Genomic DNA, 17,165 nt, shown 5'->3' with positions numbered 1-17,165 from the left:
TGAAAGGATGATCTTTTTAGGTATGGTAGGAGGGGAGGGGAGGGGAGAGGAGGTCCAGGATAGACTCTCCTGATAATTTTTCCAAATTTAAGTTCTCAACACAATCGTACGTTATATTTCATTATGTTCAGGAAGAGGGGGTCCGGGGGCTCTCTCTCGGGAATTTTCAAGACTTATTTGAAACTTACAGTTTTAGACGCTCTATGGTGATGTTAAGGGAGGAAGAGACTCGGGGTCATCGTTCTATAATTTTTCAAATGCAAACTTTAAGCACGCATTCCCAATTGTGAATTATTTGTGACTGTGACACGTTGGGGCTCTGCCCTGGGAAAATTTTGAAAATTGTAGTTCGAAAAATGCAGTTTTAGACGATCTATGGTGATATTAAGTGGAAGAGAGATGCCCCCCCCGAAATTTTTTGAAACGTTGAAGTCTTAAAAATGCGATTGTAGACTTTTTTTCATTAAAATTTAGTGCACCGCCAGTTTCTTGAAATCAAAGCTCCGAAAACGTAATTTTCGCCAACCTTCGATGAAGCGGGGGGGGGGGGGGGGGAGTTTTTAAGGGACCCGCGACCAGAAATGTTTCGTAATTGAAGCACTAATAGCGAGATTTAAGACATTTTTCGATGATGTTGGCGAAAGAGAGGGGGGGGGGGGCATTCTCTCGAAAAAAATTTCGTCCTGTAGAAATCCCAATTTTAGACGATTTTTGTTAATGTTAATGTGTGAAGAAATTCGGAGTCCTCCCCTACCAAAATTTTCAAAATTGATATTCAATTAAAGCAATCGTAGACGATTTATTAATACTGTTAGAGGGGTAGAAGGTTTTGGAGATCTCTCCCCCGAAAAATTCTCTAAATTGAAGCCTTAACAATGAAATTTTTGAAGATCTTCGGTAATATTTGGAGGACGACAGTTTCGGGACATCTCTGGGAGTTTTTTTTTAAATTAAAGTCCAATGGACGAAATTTATTCGACCTTGAATAAGGGTGAATGATTAATTGAGAGGGCGTTTCTCGGAGGTTACTTTGAGAGCACTCTCATGGTTTTTCGAAATTACAGTTCGAAACCTAAATACTCAGGTGTAGGCCATCTTTAATGACGTTAGGCTAAATGGTGGGGTTTGAGAACATTTTTCCAGAGTTGTTTCAAAACCTAAATTTTAAAAACTCACTTCCAGGCCAGCTTTGGGGACGTAAAAAGAAGGGTTTGGAGTTAACCACTTTTCCTTTCAGTTTGGCTACGTCCCTCCTATCTTCATTGTAAATTTTTATTACTGCTAAACATATTGTGGTAATATTTTCTTCCAATTTTGCTTTGCCAAACACGATTATTTTTGCTTGGATTTTCCATAACAAAACTTTCAATTTCCTCCCTAACATTTTTGCTTTCTTGCAGTACAAGCGTTTGCGGCCTTGGAAAAAGGACTTTTAACATTTTGAACAGATGTGGTAATTTTTTGCGATACCTTAGGTCTCTATTCCCACTTCATTTTATTTTAAATATGCCACCTGCATCTCTTGATCAAGCTAACTTTCGATTTTTACCTTCAAAAATTTAGAACTTTTGGTGTGAGTATTCATTACAATACTTTGAATCTCTCTTTGCATTTAACTATTTTTTCTTTCTCTCTCTATTTGAAATTTATTTCGGTGACCCATATACATATATATATATATACATATATTATGTGGGAATGTTTCGGCGAACCCTATCCTATGGGCTGTTCTAATGAAGCTGTCCTATTTTTTTTTAACTGAAGAACCACAAAGCATAGTCTTGTATAACCAGGGCCACCGAGAGACAAGGCGTGCACCATGTTAGTTTTGTCGCCTTTCCTCCCTCCCATTATGCTAATTTTACGCTATGCACAATACCTTAATTTGAGCCGAGCCCATAGTTTGCGAGGAGTAGGCGGACATACCTATTCTGCGGCCTAGTAACAGGGGTCTGGCCAGAGGATATTTGGGTCCGTTAACGGACCCTTCACAAAAATCCGATCAACCAAAAACGGACCTTTCACAAAATCCCTATCAAACAAAACGGACCTTTCACAAAATCCCGATCAACCAAAACGGACCCTTCACAAAATTCTGATAAACAAGATCGGATCTTTCACAAATTGTTTTTTGAAGGAGCAAATCTGAAAGCAAAGTAACGCATATTAAACTAAAGTCAAATTAGAGGGATCAGCTTATACAAAATCTGCTAATTTTGCAAAGAAAAAAAAAATCGGCACTCTTGTGATGCTCCTGCAAGCGATAAATTGCTACTGCCAAATAAATATAATGCTTGTTGTTTGCTTCTTGGAAAGAAATTAACAGCTGGAAATAAGTTTGGTTTCAAATAATTTTGTTTGTTTTATCACAGCTAATTAGCAGCGGTGTTGTTGTAAACTTTTCTGAAAAGGCGTTTGGTAAGCACTTTTCTCCCCCACTGATGATTTAATAAACAATAATAATATATATCAGCGAAATGAACTTAGAACTGCAAAGGGATAGTAAGGGTGGAGAAAAAAAGTGATAGGGTTACCAACTTTAAAATTATCGCCATTTAGCGTCTGGCGTTAAACCTTTATAATGACTTGATTAGAAAATATTCTCATCATTTTACCAGCTTGTCAATATTTGCGTTTCTATGGTGCGGTGCGATGTTCAACTGTTATTTTGGGAGAAAATTATATGGCTTTGATTTTTCGATGCTAACAAGGATGATTAACTTTAAATAAACTGTTTTACTTGCCTTTTTTTTTCTTTAGATGTCTACATTTTTAAAAATACAATCTTTTAACATCCGATATAAGAATCATATTTTGTTCATTTTTCAAGCTAACTTCGTTTTATTAGGATGCAAATAAATGAAAAGTCTATTTTTGTTAGAACACGCACTTCAAGTTTTTAAAGCGAAATTCCATTTTCTTTTATGACTCAAAAATTAAAATGCTGAATCAATGGTTTAATTTTATTTTTGCTTTAGCTGTGTCCACAGATATTAATGATATGTTTATCATAGGACTCTAAAATGCAATTTAAAAATAATTTTATCAAAAATATTTCTTTTACAAGCCGTTTTTATACCTTTGATGCCTTCACTTTGAGAATTGCGATCTCTTTGCATCCGCTATGGGATTCTGATTTTTTGAATTTTTGATGTTTAGTACGTTTTGTTAAGAAGTAAACAAATAAAATCTATTTTTATTTTTGTTAAAATCACGGCATTTATAAGTTTTAAACAAAATTCTGTGCAATTTTAAGAGTGTCCTGGGTCAAAAAGTTAAATGCTGAACCCCCTCGTCTGAATTTTATTTATTATTATTTTTTTTTGTTACAATTATTTTAAATGCTGTACAGAAATATTTCTAGTATAATTTAACATAATGTAGAATGGTAGATAAATATTGCTACTTGAGTTAGCGATGCCGCCCCCCCCCCCGCTAAATACTAGAAAAACACCCCAGAATGATATTCTCAACATAGAAGAGGAAAACTCTCTACTTTAAGTTTAAATGATGTAGTTTGTGCCTGCTCTAAATTCTAAAATTTCGATTTAACAAAAAAAATTTTTTTTTTTTGCGAAATTATTTTATTTTTCACAAAAATAATTCACTTTTCACAAAATTATTTTATTTTTCACAAAAAACGGACCCTGTGAAAAATCCTGGACAGACTCCTGAGTAAAGAGTGTACTGTACTATTTTTTTTTTTTTGCGTTAATAAAAATGAAGCGTACTTTTCCGCAACTCTTAATAAAAGAGAATCATGGATGTTCCTAAATTGTATTTTAAGATTACATTTTCTATTCAAATTTTACAGAAAAAATACTTTTTGTCACTATTATTTCAATTGTTCATTTATAATTACTATTTTGATTTTTTAAAACAATGAAGAGTTTCCCTTCCTCTTCGTTTGTTTTCATCGCCAAAATGAAATTGGCGGCCCCACTTCTTAAAAACTGGGGGGTGTAGCATTCCCCCCTCTTGAGGACGGCCCTGAAGAGTACGTGAAAAAAGTATTATTAATGCATCTATTTCTTGTTGAATAAGTTTAAATATTTTTTCTTTCCAAAATTCAAAAATTTCATGTTCTAAAGGAAAAAAAAAATCCCCCCCCCAAAATTTTGATGGCGCAACTTGCGCCATAATCCCCCTCTGTGGGCACCCCTGTACAGGAATAGAGGAACGATGCTATATCTCTTCCAACTTCGTGGCTTCGTTTCTGAAATCAGTCACTGTGGACTCTCCGGAAGAACTAAACTATTTTTTTTTCGTGTGCAAGAAATAAATAATAATTAAGTACATCTTAATTATGATAGTACTTAACTATCATAAAGTACTAGATAAGTATTTTATGTAATAAAATACTTACATAAAAGTATTATATTACTTTTCTGTATATAATACAGAACTACTATGACTGATACTACTATGACTGAACTACTATGACTGAACTACTATACTGAACTACTATACTGAACTACACAGTATATTATATATACTGTGTTATAGATATACTGTATTATATCTATAACACAGTACTAGAATTAATTCTAGTACTGTGTGTACAAGTATCACACAGTACTTGATGTGATAACATCAAGTACTGTGATAGTACTTGTGTGTTATCACAAGTAGATAACACAGAATCAGACAAGTTTTTGCTGTTGCTGAAACGGGATCTTTAAACATTTTCCTTTACTTTCGATCCAGAAAAAAATTATCCTTCAATTGTTCTCCGCTCTTGCTGGTGTTAGAAATATCATTCCAATATGTTCAAAATATAAACATACAATGTACTGTGTACTCGATGCTGCAGGAATGTATCTGGAACTTTTCCCAGTCAAAGTTAAAGATTGCATGAAGCATTTAAATTGCATTTTCCATGATTCTTGGAGCTTGACAGCAGTGCCTCTTCATTTGAGTGCCTCTTCATTTGAAAAAGTCTGGAATTTTCCAGACTTTTTAGAACAAAACCATGCATTTCTTGGAGCTCGACAGCAGTGCCTCTTCATTTGAGTGCCTCTTCATTTGAAAAAGTCTGGAATTTTCCAGACTTTTTAGAACAAAACCATGCATTGCCTTTTTTAAAAGTAAACGTTTTAAGACCAAAATTTTTTTGGAAGCTATTTCATGTGTTATTAACACATAAATGTCCTTTAAATGTAAAAAAGTTGCAATTAAAATAATTTAAAAGCGTACTTTTTGCATTAAAACCATGAAATTGTGGGAAAAAACCAATGTTAAAACTTAGCGATCGCAGCACCCCCTGAAGATATTAACCAATCTTCATCAAATTTTGCACATATGCTAACTATCACTAAAGACAACTTTTGGCAGCTATTAAAAAATGATCTTCAAATTTTTTTATTTTTCTCCCCACCCTAATCACCACATCGTTTAAGAAAAATTAAAATAGTGGTCAATCTAGATGCACTATCATAATTTTCTCATAACTAAAATATTTGAAGTACTTCTCTTTTATAACAAAATAAAATTCGGTTCATTATTTTTACAAATACAAGGACAGAAAATGAAATAAAAAATGAAAAAATATTTACTTTGGAGTCTTAAAATTTTCTTTCTCTCACAAAATCATCAATTTAGCGCTTTTGATGCTGATTGTTAGTATGGCATCATTTAGTGATGAAGGTTGCTATTGGAGTGAAAAATTCACAAAAACCAAAAATTTAATCACAAGTAAAATAATAAAATATTATTTTAGAAAGAGCCATTCCAAGCTAGCATATTTAAAATAACTTTCTAATTTCAAAATAATTGAAATAAGAGAAAAGGTTGCAAAAAATTTGAAAAATGCGCTCTTTACTGCGAGTGTGCAAGAGAGATTTTTAGCACTGCTTCCTGGCTTCGTGAGCTGCAAGAGGAAACATGACTGAGCATGTGCTATTGATGGTTCCAACTGGCTTACTCAGCCGAAATGTGAAGAATGCTTCAACGCTAAAGAGGGGAATTCTTAACTAGAAATCAGATAATTTTCAAGTACTACTGGGGGTCATTGAAAAATTAAAATGAGTTTCGAGGACTTTTAAGGCTGCGCGCGAGAACCCTGTTAGCTTCATATTAGCTTCAAAATAAAATTATTAAAATAGGACATAGCAACGTGCTTTTTAATTCTTTGTTCATTTACCTCCAAGCATCTTGAAGCTGATCTAAGGGATGTTGAACACGACCATCAGAAAAGGATGTGCATAAAACTCTGTGATACTGATCCCAAGCCTGCTCTCTGCAGCTTGTATTACAATATGATACCTAAAAGAGAGAAATTCCTTTAATGAGTCTAAAAAAACTCTGACATTAAAGTAGTCAAAAAATATTAAATCTGTACAAAAGGAAGGGGGGGGGGATTGTAACTCATTTCAGAGAGAGATTTGCTCTTCTGCAAATTAATTACTCTTTAAACACTTATTTCTAGCATATTTTACTAAAGTGAAGCATGATTTAGGAAGATCAGTTAGCAGCAGGGGTGCCCATTTTTCCAAATTGGCACCCCCTAAAAACTATGTGATAACACCCCAAAATAAGGCAAAAACCCTGTAAAATCAACAACCCCCCCTAAAAATTTTAATGGCATGGTCTGTGCCATGAACTCTCCTTGTTAGTATTGACATTAATGTATTGGAAAGGGTTCAAAGGCGGGCTACAAGGCTAATAAGTGAACTTTCCCACTTAGATTATGATTCCAGGCTTAGAAGGCTAAAAATGTACAGTCTTGAGCAAAGAAGAGACCGAGGGGACATGATTCAGCTGTTTAAATTTATTAAAACGAAAGATGTTATGGGGCTAAAGTTTAGCACTGAAAACAGGACAAGGGGTCATTGTTTTAAGCTATTTAAATCTCAGGCTAACATGGATATTAGGAAAAATTATTATTTTAGCAGGGTAGTGGAACCTTGGAACAGCTTACCGGAAGAGGTGGTAATGAGAAAAGGAGTAGACAGTTTTAAGAGGGCCATTGATCTTTACTGGGGATTGTAAATTGACTAGGACCAGTCTAGCTGGGCCTAGAGCCTGTTGCTGGTCGTCACTTTTGTATTTGTATTTGAAAGAAGGGCAATATTGTACAGGCATGGTCAAACCGATCTCCCGTAATATAAACTAATATCTGGTGAAAGAATATTAATTACCTACACGAGGAGTTCTAAACTGGGTGCCGCAAGAACTTCAGAGGAGTGCCGCAAAGTATCCAGATTTTGTGGCAACTCCCTTCAGGGCTTATTAAAGAAATATATTGCCAAAACAGTAACACATAATACATATGACTTTGACAGCACATCTTCCCCCCAGTAAAGGACCCTCCCGTCGTATTTAACTTGTTTCACAGACATACTTAAAATTAAGTACGCTCATAATATAGCATAAATGAATATTTATATTTCTGAGGATGCATTGCCCCCATTTTTTTCACTATATCAAGAAGTGATAGACAATGGAGCTGGTGCATCCTCAGAAATATAGATATATACACTGCTCGACATTGAAAATGCAACACCAAGAAGGAGTGATCAGAAATTTATGCAAATTTTAGAGTAGACGTACATCACTGAGTTATGTAAATGATGTGAAAAGCGCAACTCTTTGACACACGTGAAGTAAGATATAAGGGAAGGAACTTGAAGAATGGGCAATATTCGTATCGTTATTTCTGACTGGAGAAATATCGAAGAAATTTTGTTTTTGTCTTGGAGGATACGTGTAACATGAGAGAATGCCAGGCCGATGTTAATGAATGCACTTCCAGCAGATAGACGATTTTATGAGGGGTATGGTAATCGGACTGAGAAGGTGACGTTGGTCCGCACGTCAAATCGCAAATGATACCCACATGGATGTGAGCATGGTGCATCGGCTGTGCCGAAGATGGTTGGAACAACGAAATGTGGCAGATTGAGGGGTGTAGGGGCAGTCAGAGAGATGTCAGAACACGTGGATCGACACATCCACCGACAAGCTGTAGCAGACCCACAAGTCACTTGTTCCTTGATTCTGCAGCAGGTGCAAGATACCCCGACTGTTCCCGTGTCAACCAGAACCATTTCCTGTCGTTTAGTCGCACATGTTCTGCAATCACGGCGTCCACTAAGAAGACTGCCATTGACCCCACAACATAGACAGCAACGTTTAGTATGATGCTGAACTGGAGCGACGTGGATGACAGAATGGTGAAATGTCGTGTTCTCAGGTGAATTCCGCTCCTGTTTATCCAGTGATAGTCGCCGCATACGTATGTTAGCAAAAATATGAAATTTTAGTTCTTGAAGACAATTCCCAAAGGCTTAAGAAAGTTCTAATAACTTAATTCATTGTATTACAAACATTGAAAATTATCCCACTACCTAACCGACGGACGAATTGTTCCCCAAAGTAGAAACTCCAACAGAATCGTGCGTTTGTTTACACAATGCGGTGATGTGACGTCATTGTTACAGAGTTGAGTAACGTTTTGCTGAGTGCACAGGAACAACTATTTTAAAAAGTTTCACAGTGAATATAAAAGGTGTTGTGTTGTTTCACAGTGATAATTTATGCATGTGATTCGATAAATGTCAAATCATCACGTGATGGGATTGGAAAATTTATTTAAGTGAGTGCACCCAATCAATCAAGCTATTACTCTTATCAGTTTTGATGTCGCTGTAACTGCAGTTCGGTGTGTTACTGGGAGCAGTGTGCTCCAGTTTCTCATCTTTTCCACGTTGTCGAGTGGACTTTATTTTTAGAAAAATATAGGAAATAAGTTCGTAGTGCCTGGTTAAAAGAGCGGGCAGGTTCCATTGGTCACCTTGAGACATTTTGATAGTGAAGGAAATGAAAGTGTGAAAGTTTGAAGTTTCTTTCACGGAAGTTGATGTTGTTGGACGTAGGCTTCACAAGACCATCGAAGGTTGACGCTAGATTGGATTAAAAGATGTCCTGGAGTCTGGTTGGACTGGATGTCCGCATGTAAGGGTTCTTCACTGGATGTGGCGGTTCTTGGTGTCCAAGAGGTCAAGTCTATGGAAGGTCCAGCATGGCGGCTGGCCACAAGTGGTATGGGCTGCAATCAACTTTCACGTAGGTTCCTATGGAAGGATCAGGCCTTCACGTTTTGATATGCCAAGTATTAAGGAGTGAATATCCTGAGTGGTATGAACTTTCATCTTAAGTATTATCAGGACTATTCTATTTTTAGGCATTGGACTCAAGGTGGACTAGCGTTGACTAGTCCGTTAAGTTTTGGAATTGAACGATACTGTTTTATGATATGTGTTCCTATAAATGTTCTACTGGGGGTTTTATTTTCAGTCAAAATGTTTGTGGGTTAAAAAGTAGTTTATTTACCCTTATTAACATTACAAATTTTAAGATATATTTATCGTTATTGAATAAAATTGTTTTTGACTGTTAAATGTGTTTTTAATTTCTGTTGGGCTTGCAACAACCCGTTTTAGTTCCTCGAACTTCGGGTATTTCATCCACGGTAGCACCCGAATCCAACAAGTGGTAGCAGAGCGTGGTTTGGTCTGCTTGGATGAATGGAATTTTTGAGCTTTTAAAATATGAAATTGTGCTACCTGGTGAAATGAGATTAAAAAGTTTTCAAACTTGAAAATAAATTTTGAAAGGTTGCCCTTAGTAAAATAGGCTACCAATATGAAATACTGTGTAATTTAAAAACAAAAATTGGAAACTCCCATTTGTTTTGGCCAAAGAAGCTGTTGTGCATGATATAAATTTGTTTGAATAATATAAAAAATGATGAATCTGTTGGTGCATTCGCCGCCGAGTTAGGATGTAATTTTAAGTAATTGTATGAAAATGTTGTTTTTAGACTTATAATAATTTGGAATTTTAATTAATTAGATTTTGGCCGAGTGATTGTTAATAACTTATTGGGCTATTTTTTGGCAATGTAAAAATGAAATGTGTCTCAAAACAAGAAATGCCCCCAATGGTGATTTGTTTTGAAGACAAGGGGAAGACATGGATATTAATGAAATTTGTTATCATGAAGCCTGTATTTAGAGAATATAAAGGTTTTGGCTTTCTTGCACTTGAGGTCTTACAATTAGAAACTAAAAGTTGTTTCTGAAAATAAAATCTAATTAATGAATTGAAACTAAAATTTGTTTCTGTGGTCTAAATTAAGAATTAAAAGTGTTTTCCAAAATAAGTAAGAAAAAATTTCGAAAATGTATTTCTGAGGGTCCGGATTTGGATTTGTTTTGATTTGAGATTGGAATTGTTTCGGAACCATAAATAGTGAAAAGTCGAATTATGTTTCATGAATTTTAAGAGAATATAAGAATTTTTCCAATTGATGTTTTGCAGTGTACTTTTAATAGCATTATAAGGTTTAGCTGTTTTTCGGCTGTTGCTATTAGTATCGGAATTTTTAATCAATTGGATTCAGGACAACGGTTTTTTTAATAGCAGATATAATAGTTTTGGCTATTTTTTTTTGCTTGATAAACATTAGTATAAGAAGTTAAATTGGTGAAATAATGCCGTACTTTTAATAGCGTATAATTCTTAACTATTTTTCGGCAGTAAAGATGAATATGAGAATTTTTCAATTAGATTTGTGCCATGTATTATCATAGCATATAAGGTTTTGCTATTTTTGTGGCTGTAAGTATTAGAATTAGTCTCTCAAATCATGAAAAGCCCCCGTAGGGGAATGTTTTGGAGACGGGGGAAATGACTTTGGATTAAGTTCCTGGCGGGAAGCCTTTGTATAAAAATATAAGATTAAGGCTGTCTTGCAATTTTAGGTCTTCCTAAAATTGAATTTAAATTGTTTCAGAAATCTAATTAATGAATGGAAGGAATAGGAACTGAAATTGTTCTAGTAAAAATAGTTTCTAAGTTTTAAAATTGTGAATAAAATTCAAAGTATGAGAATTTGGAAACAGTGAGGTTTGAAACTATAAGTTGTTTTTAAAACCAAAAATTTAAAAATGAATCTTCATGAAGCTAAAAGTTGTCCAAAAATTGAAATATGAGAAGAATGTTATAAACTAAAAGTTGCTTCTGAAAATAAACCAATGAAAATTCAAAATTGAAATTGTTTTTGAAAATTTGAAATGAAAGATAGTTTTTGAAAATATTAGAGGTTGTTTTTCATAAAAATAAAAGATGGGGGGAATTCTAAAAATTCAAATTGAATTGAATGTTGGCTTGAGTAATTTTCAATGTGATTAAAATTGTGTTTGAAATGTTATCTATGTACCTTCTTGAATTGTCTCCAAGAGGGGGGAACTTGTTAGCAAAAATATGAAATTTTAGTTCTTGAAGACAATTTCCAAAGGTTTAAGAAAGTTCTAGTAACTTAATTCACTGTATTATAAACACTGAAAATTATCCCATTACCTAATCGGCGGACGAATTGATCCCCAAAGTAGAAACTCCAACAGAATCGTGCGTTTGTTTAAACAAAGCGGTGATGTGACGTCATTGTTACAGAGTTGAGTAACGTTTTGCTGAGTGCACGTGAACAACTATTTTAAAAAGTTTCACAGTGAATATAAAAGGTGTTGTGTTGTTTCACAGTGATAATTTATGCATGTGATTCGATAAATGTCAAATCATCACGTGATGGGATTGGGAAATGTATTTAAGTGAGTGCTCCCAATCAATCAAGCTCTTACTCTTATCTTATCAGTTTTGATGTCGCCGTAACTGCAGTTCGGTGTGCTCCAGTTTTTCATCTTTTCCACGTTGTCGAGTGGACTTTATTTTTAGAAAAATATAGGAAATAAGTTCGTAGTGCCTGGTTAAAAGAGCGGGCAGGTTCCATTGGTCACCTTGAGACATTTTGATAGTGAAGGAAATGAAAGTGTGAAAGTTTGAAGTTTCTTTCACGGAAGTTGATGTTGTTGGACGTAGGCTTCACAAGACCGTCGAAGGTTGACGCTAGATTGGATTAAAAGATGTCCTGGAGTCTGGTTGGACTGGATGTCCGCATGTAAGGGTTCTTCACTGGATGTGGCGGTTCTTGGTGTCCAAGAGGTCAAGTCTATGGAAGGTCCAGCATGGCGGCTGGCCACAAGTGGTATGGGCTGCAATCAACTTTCACGTAGGTTCCTATGGAAGGATCAGGCCTTCACGTTTTGATATGCCAAGTATTAAGGAGTGAATATCCTGAGTGGTATGAACTTTCATCTTAAGTATTATCAGGACTATTCTATTTTTAGGCATTGGACTCAAGGTGGACTAGCGTTGACTAGTCCGTTAAGTTTTGGAATTGAACGATACTGTTTTATGATATGTGTTCCTATAAATGTTCTACTGGGGGTTTTATTTTCAGTCAAAATGTTTGTGGGTTAAAAAGTAGTTTATTTACCCTTGTTGATATTACAAATTTTTAAGATATATTTATTGTTATTGAATAAAATTGTTTTTGACTGTTAAATATGTTTTTAATTCCATTTTTCCCCCGAGCAGATCACACCACAATTTCTGTTGGGCTTGAAACAACCTGTTTTAGTTCCTTGAACTTCGGGTATTTCATCCCCGGTAGCACGCAAGTCCAACAACGTGTGGCGTTGATGTGGAGACAGATCTAATCGGGCAGTAACTATGGAACGTCCCACCGCACGTTAACGCGGCATAATGGTTTGGGGTGCAATTGCGTACAATTCCATATCACCTCTAGTTCGTATTCAGGGCACTATGACGGCCCAATGATACTTGGATAATGTGCTGCAGTCGGTGGCAAACCTTCAAGGGCTACCTAATGCTTTTTTTCAGCAGGATAACGCACGACCACACAGTGCTCACATCTGCCAACATGCTCTCCAAGGCATACAGATACTTCTCTGGCCAACATACTCTCCTAACCTGTCACCAATCAAACATGTGTGGGATGTGGTTGGACACCGTTTGCAGACTCTGTCCCTGCCTCGTTCAGAAGACGAACTGTAGCAAATGGTTGAAAGGGAATGGAGAGAAATCCCTCTGAACACCATCCGCACCCTTATTGACTCTATGCCTAGACGTGTTTCTTCATGTATCTTTGTCCGTGGTGGTCCTACATCCTACAGAGCCGACTCCGTTCTCTCTCTGTATTCTGCCTATCATTTTGAAATTAAGATCATTTATTATTCCTTGCTGTTTCTGTCTTTTTTCCAAATTTCATCACTTTCTGACCACTCCTTCTTGGTGTTGCATTTTCAATGTCGAGCAGTGTATGTTGGAACCCAAGTCTAAAATCGGACACACACACACACACACACACACACGTCCAAAAAAAAAAAAGCTCACATAAGTGAATTGATCAATGACAAAAGTGCAAAGTCCAAAATGGTGAATTATTTTGGTTTTTGCACAGTTGAATTTGATCAATTCACGATGCAGCACATCAGTAGTGATCCAAGTCCGATTGCACACCTTGAGAATGGGCGAAAGATCCCAACATCAATATGATGACAAGCAAACCATAAAATATTTTTGTGACACTGGCGAAAATTATCAAGCTATTCATAAAGTTGATATGGATTTGTGTCACAAATAAAAAAAATACATGGAAAAGGAGCAACGGCAGAAACACTGTAATGCCTCATAGAGTGCTTCCTCAGGAAGCCATGGAGTATGTGCGGGAAATATTTTTATCAGATATCGCTGATTTGTTCCATCATGTATTAACGACAACGTACTGGAACAATAACATCTACGAGCAGAAGGACGGTGTGGTCATGGAGAGTCCACTGAGTCCTATTATTGCCAACTTTTATCTGGAGAAATTTGCTCTCAGCACCGCAGGAAAACAACTGACCTGCTGGCTCAGATACGTCAACAACACCTTTGTGATATGGAATCATGGAAAAGACGAACTTCATCAATTTTTGACTCACATAAACAGCTTACATGAGAATACTCAAATTACTATGGAAACTGAAAATGACAGGAAGTTGCCTTTTTCATGGATGTCATGGTCAACCGTCAAGTTGAGGTAACCTAAGCCATTGTATTTATTGTAAACCTACACATACGGATCACTATCTGCACCAGAAGTTCAATCACCATCCTTGACAGAAGAGGGTATTCTGAGAACTTTATTCGTCAGGGCCAATAGAATCTGGGAACAAACTGCAATTGAGAGGGAACTTTCCCACCTCACAAATGCATTCCTATCCAACGGATACTAGAAACTAGATATTATTACTAGAGATTCTAATTTTTGAAACTAGAAATTAAAAGAGCGTTCCATTCCAAAGTTGAAAGACGACTACCTGAAGAAGAACTGGTTAAATTTACAGTCCTTAAGTTGAGGATGTCACCGACAGACCCGAAAGACTTCTGAGTAAACAACATCAAGACTGTTTTCAAGCCTACCCATTGAATCAGCGACTTACTACAACCAGTGAAAGATGAGAGAGACCCTTTGTCCACTGTAGGAGTTTACAAGATCCCCTGTTCCTGCGGATTGGCCAATATTGGAACAACAAAAAGAAGCATTAATACAAGAATAAAAGTACACCAAAGAAACTGCTGAAGTCTCAGTCACACTGAGAAATCAGCAGTCATGGAATACACTTTTAGTGATGGGACCCATGACATTTAATTCAAAGAAACCAAATTACTTTTAAGGACTTCCCACTATTACGCCAGATTTAACAGAGAAGCGATCAAAATTTTCAAACATCCCAACAATTTCAACAAAAACGAAGAAATTAAGACCAACAAACTTTGGTATGCTGCATTTAAGATGGATTATACTGAGAGATACTTTTAGCAAACCAGAAATAGCAACGGACGTCCAGTAGCCAATCCCGAACCAGAACGAAGAGAGCTTAAGCTTCAGCCAACCAGAAACAAGGACCAGCGTTCATCAGCCAATCCTGGCCCAAAACGAAGGGAGAGCTAGCTCTTCCCACAGAAATATTGACAATACTTTGAAATCTGCATCAGTTGCTAAGAAGTCGCTTCCCTGGAAGCTTTGACCACGTAAACACTGAAGATGACCAAGGCAGATGCAGTCGAAATGTTTGGGGTGTAACAACACTCAGACCACGGCACAACAGCCCGGAATCTCACAACATCATTGATACTGGCCGAGAAAGCCTTCATTCTAACAATATGCAGAAAAATAATATTTTATTTATTTCAAAAATTATTAATAGAAAACCATACTATTCTGCAGTCAGCAACAATCACTTAATTTCAATCCAGCTCAAACAGTAAAGTATTGCAAATTTGCAAAAAATATGCAAACAATATATTTTTATATATGTAACACTGATAGAAGAACCAGGTAAAAAGTTCATCGGTCATATATCGCTAACAGCTGGTTAAAGTGCAAAAGAAATATTGCAAGGTATTACAGGCTTTGAAAAAAAGTATAATAGGAGCTTGCTCCATGTATCGGTTATTGGATGCAATGCAACAAATGTAAAAACAGATAGAAAGGTGAAGTAATTCCTTTTTTTTGAGACATATGTCAAAAGAACTTTACAGTGGAACATATGTCTGCTGCATACTAATGAGTTGCCACTGAGACATCTTATTCTGGAAATGGAGGGTTGCACAAAGGGACCACATTCATATTCTGTTGCTATTGGACAGCTTCTTTCGAGATTGAAAAAAATCCAGTGGTCAGATTTGATAAAATTGACTGCAATCTTCTGTCTTTGGATGGAAGCTATAAAAAATTTAAGTAATGAACAACAGTATTTGTATTGAACTTGTCTTGCCTTAAAAGATGGTAGTTGCCCTTATAGCTGGGATGACAGTAGCCCAGACAAACTCAGTCATGTACGATGGCTGACAACTGCAAACTGTTTGTTATGCTTGTATATAGGCACTCCAAGTCCATTAGAAAATCTTACACAGCTTGCAAAGTATGTAATGCTAGTTTATGCTCCAATGAGGTTTGAAATAAAAATGAAACCAAACTGCCAGTATGGTTGGTGCCCAACATTTTTAGAAAATTATTTCTCTTGCAAGGCAGTTTCTGGACAACGTTAAGCAGATAATTTTCTCAAATAATGCATATTTCCCTCACCCCGAACAGCTTCTGTTGACAATGTTGTTTGATTCTAGAACATACATTCGGGAATTAGCAGTTAGGCACATTCTGAACTCTAGAAATGAGAAGACGAAGGTCTCTGATGGTGTACGATTTTTTAAGCGTCTTAAACACAATTTTGAAGCTGTTGATTATGTTGATTTAGTTGATTAAGCAATCTGTGTTGTAACAGAGTCATCTCTTACAATGCATCTAAAAGCCCTAGACTTGAAAGAAATGTTCAAAGAACTGCCTACAGAGTTTACTTTGGAGAAATTTCCCTGTCACACGCAGGCTATGGAACGGTGTGTGAAATTGATAACCGAAGTTGCAATAAAAGTTTGGGGGAAACTGCACGAGATGGATATATTCATGCCAAACTTCAAGCAAGGAAATAACTTCCATCATTTGATAACAGACAATATTAAAGTACGAAATAATAACATCAGAAAAGCACAAATTCACAGATTACTGCAGACAGGTGTTTCGGCATTACAGGGAACGCCTTTTTCAATGCAAAAAGTATTGAGCTTATGGATGAAAAGACATCCGACAAAAGCCAAGAGCAGCTTAAGACCAAAATAGCGGATTACCAAACACCAATGAGAAAATTATAAACAGATAAGGAACCAATAGGAATGCAAACAAAGGCCAAGAGCTCCCTCTGATGTACAGAAAGCTGAAAGAAAGAATTCAATTGGAAAAAGATTAAGCCAAAGCTTAAACAAAAAGAAAATGTCAATAACCGTGAACCGCAAGAAAGGAAAAGCTGAATGGAAAAAAGAACACCAAGGAATGAAATAAACAAAAACAAAATTTTTGGAAAAGGAAAAATAAAGATAAATAAAAGAATGGGGGGGGGGGAGATGTCAACCAAGACAAAAAAATTAAAAATAAACCAAGGCAGATAGATAAAAATGAATGGAAAAAATGGATGGGGAAAGGACAGTGTTAAAGATATGGGAGCCAGACATTGGAAAAATACGGAACTGCTTTAAGATCATTAACTAAGTTAGAACTGTTCCTCAAAATATGGATAGATTCCCAAAAGTCAAGATCTGATGAATGAACATTTTTGGATAATCTGATAAGAGTTAAAATCAAAAGAGTGATTCGAATCCCAACAATGTTGAGCAATACTAGTCTTATTTAATTGTTGTTTTTT

At 36.0% G+C, this 17,165-nt stretch overlaps 1 protein-coding gene across 1 annotated transcript in view; it reads right to left on the bottom strand.

Annotated features, from left to right (window-relative positions):
• Positions 1-17,165, bottom strand: part of LOC129218325 (histone-lysine N-trimethyltransferase SMYD5-like) — a 130,528-nt gene that overhangs the window by 63,761 nt on the left and 49,602 nt on the right. Inside the window, exon 3 of the mRNA XM_054852561.1 lies at positions 6,143-6,264. Coding sequence (XP_054708536.1) covers positions 6,143-6,264 — 122 coding nt within the window. The remainder of the gene's footprint in view (positions 1-6,142; positions 6,265-17,165) is intronic.

This window comes from Uloborus diversus, chromosome 3 (genome assembly GCF_026930045.1).
Source record: "Uloborus diversus isolate 005 chromosome 3, Udiv.v.3.1, whole genome shotgun sequence".
Classification (NCBI taxonomy): domain Eukaryota; kingdom Metazoa; phylum Arthropoda; class Arachnida; order Araneae; family Uloboridae; genus Uloborus; species Uloborus diversus.
Note: the sequence above shows the minus strand (reverse complement) of the source record. Positions and strands in the feature narration are given on the sequence as shown.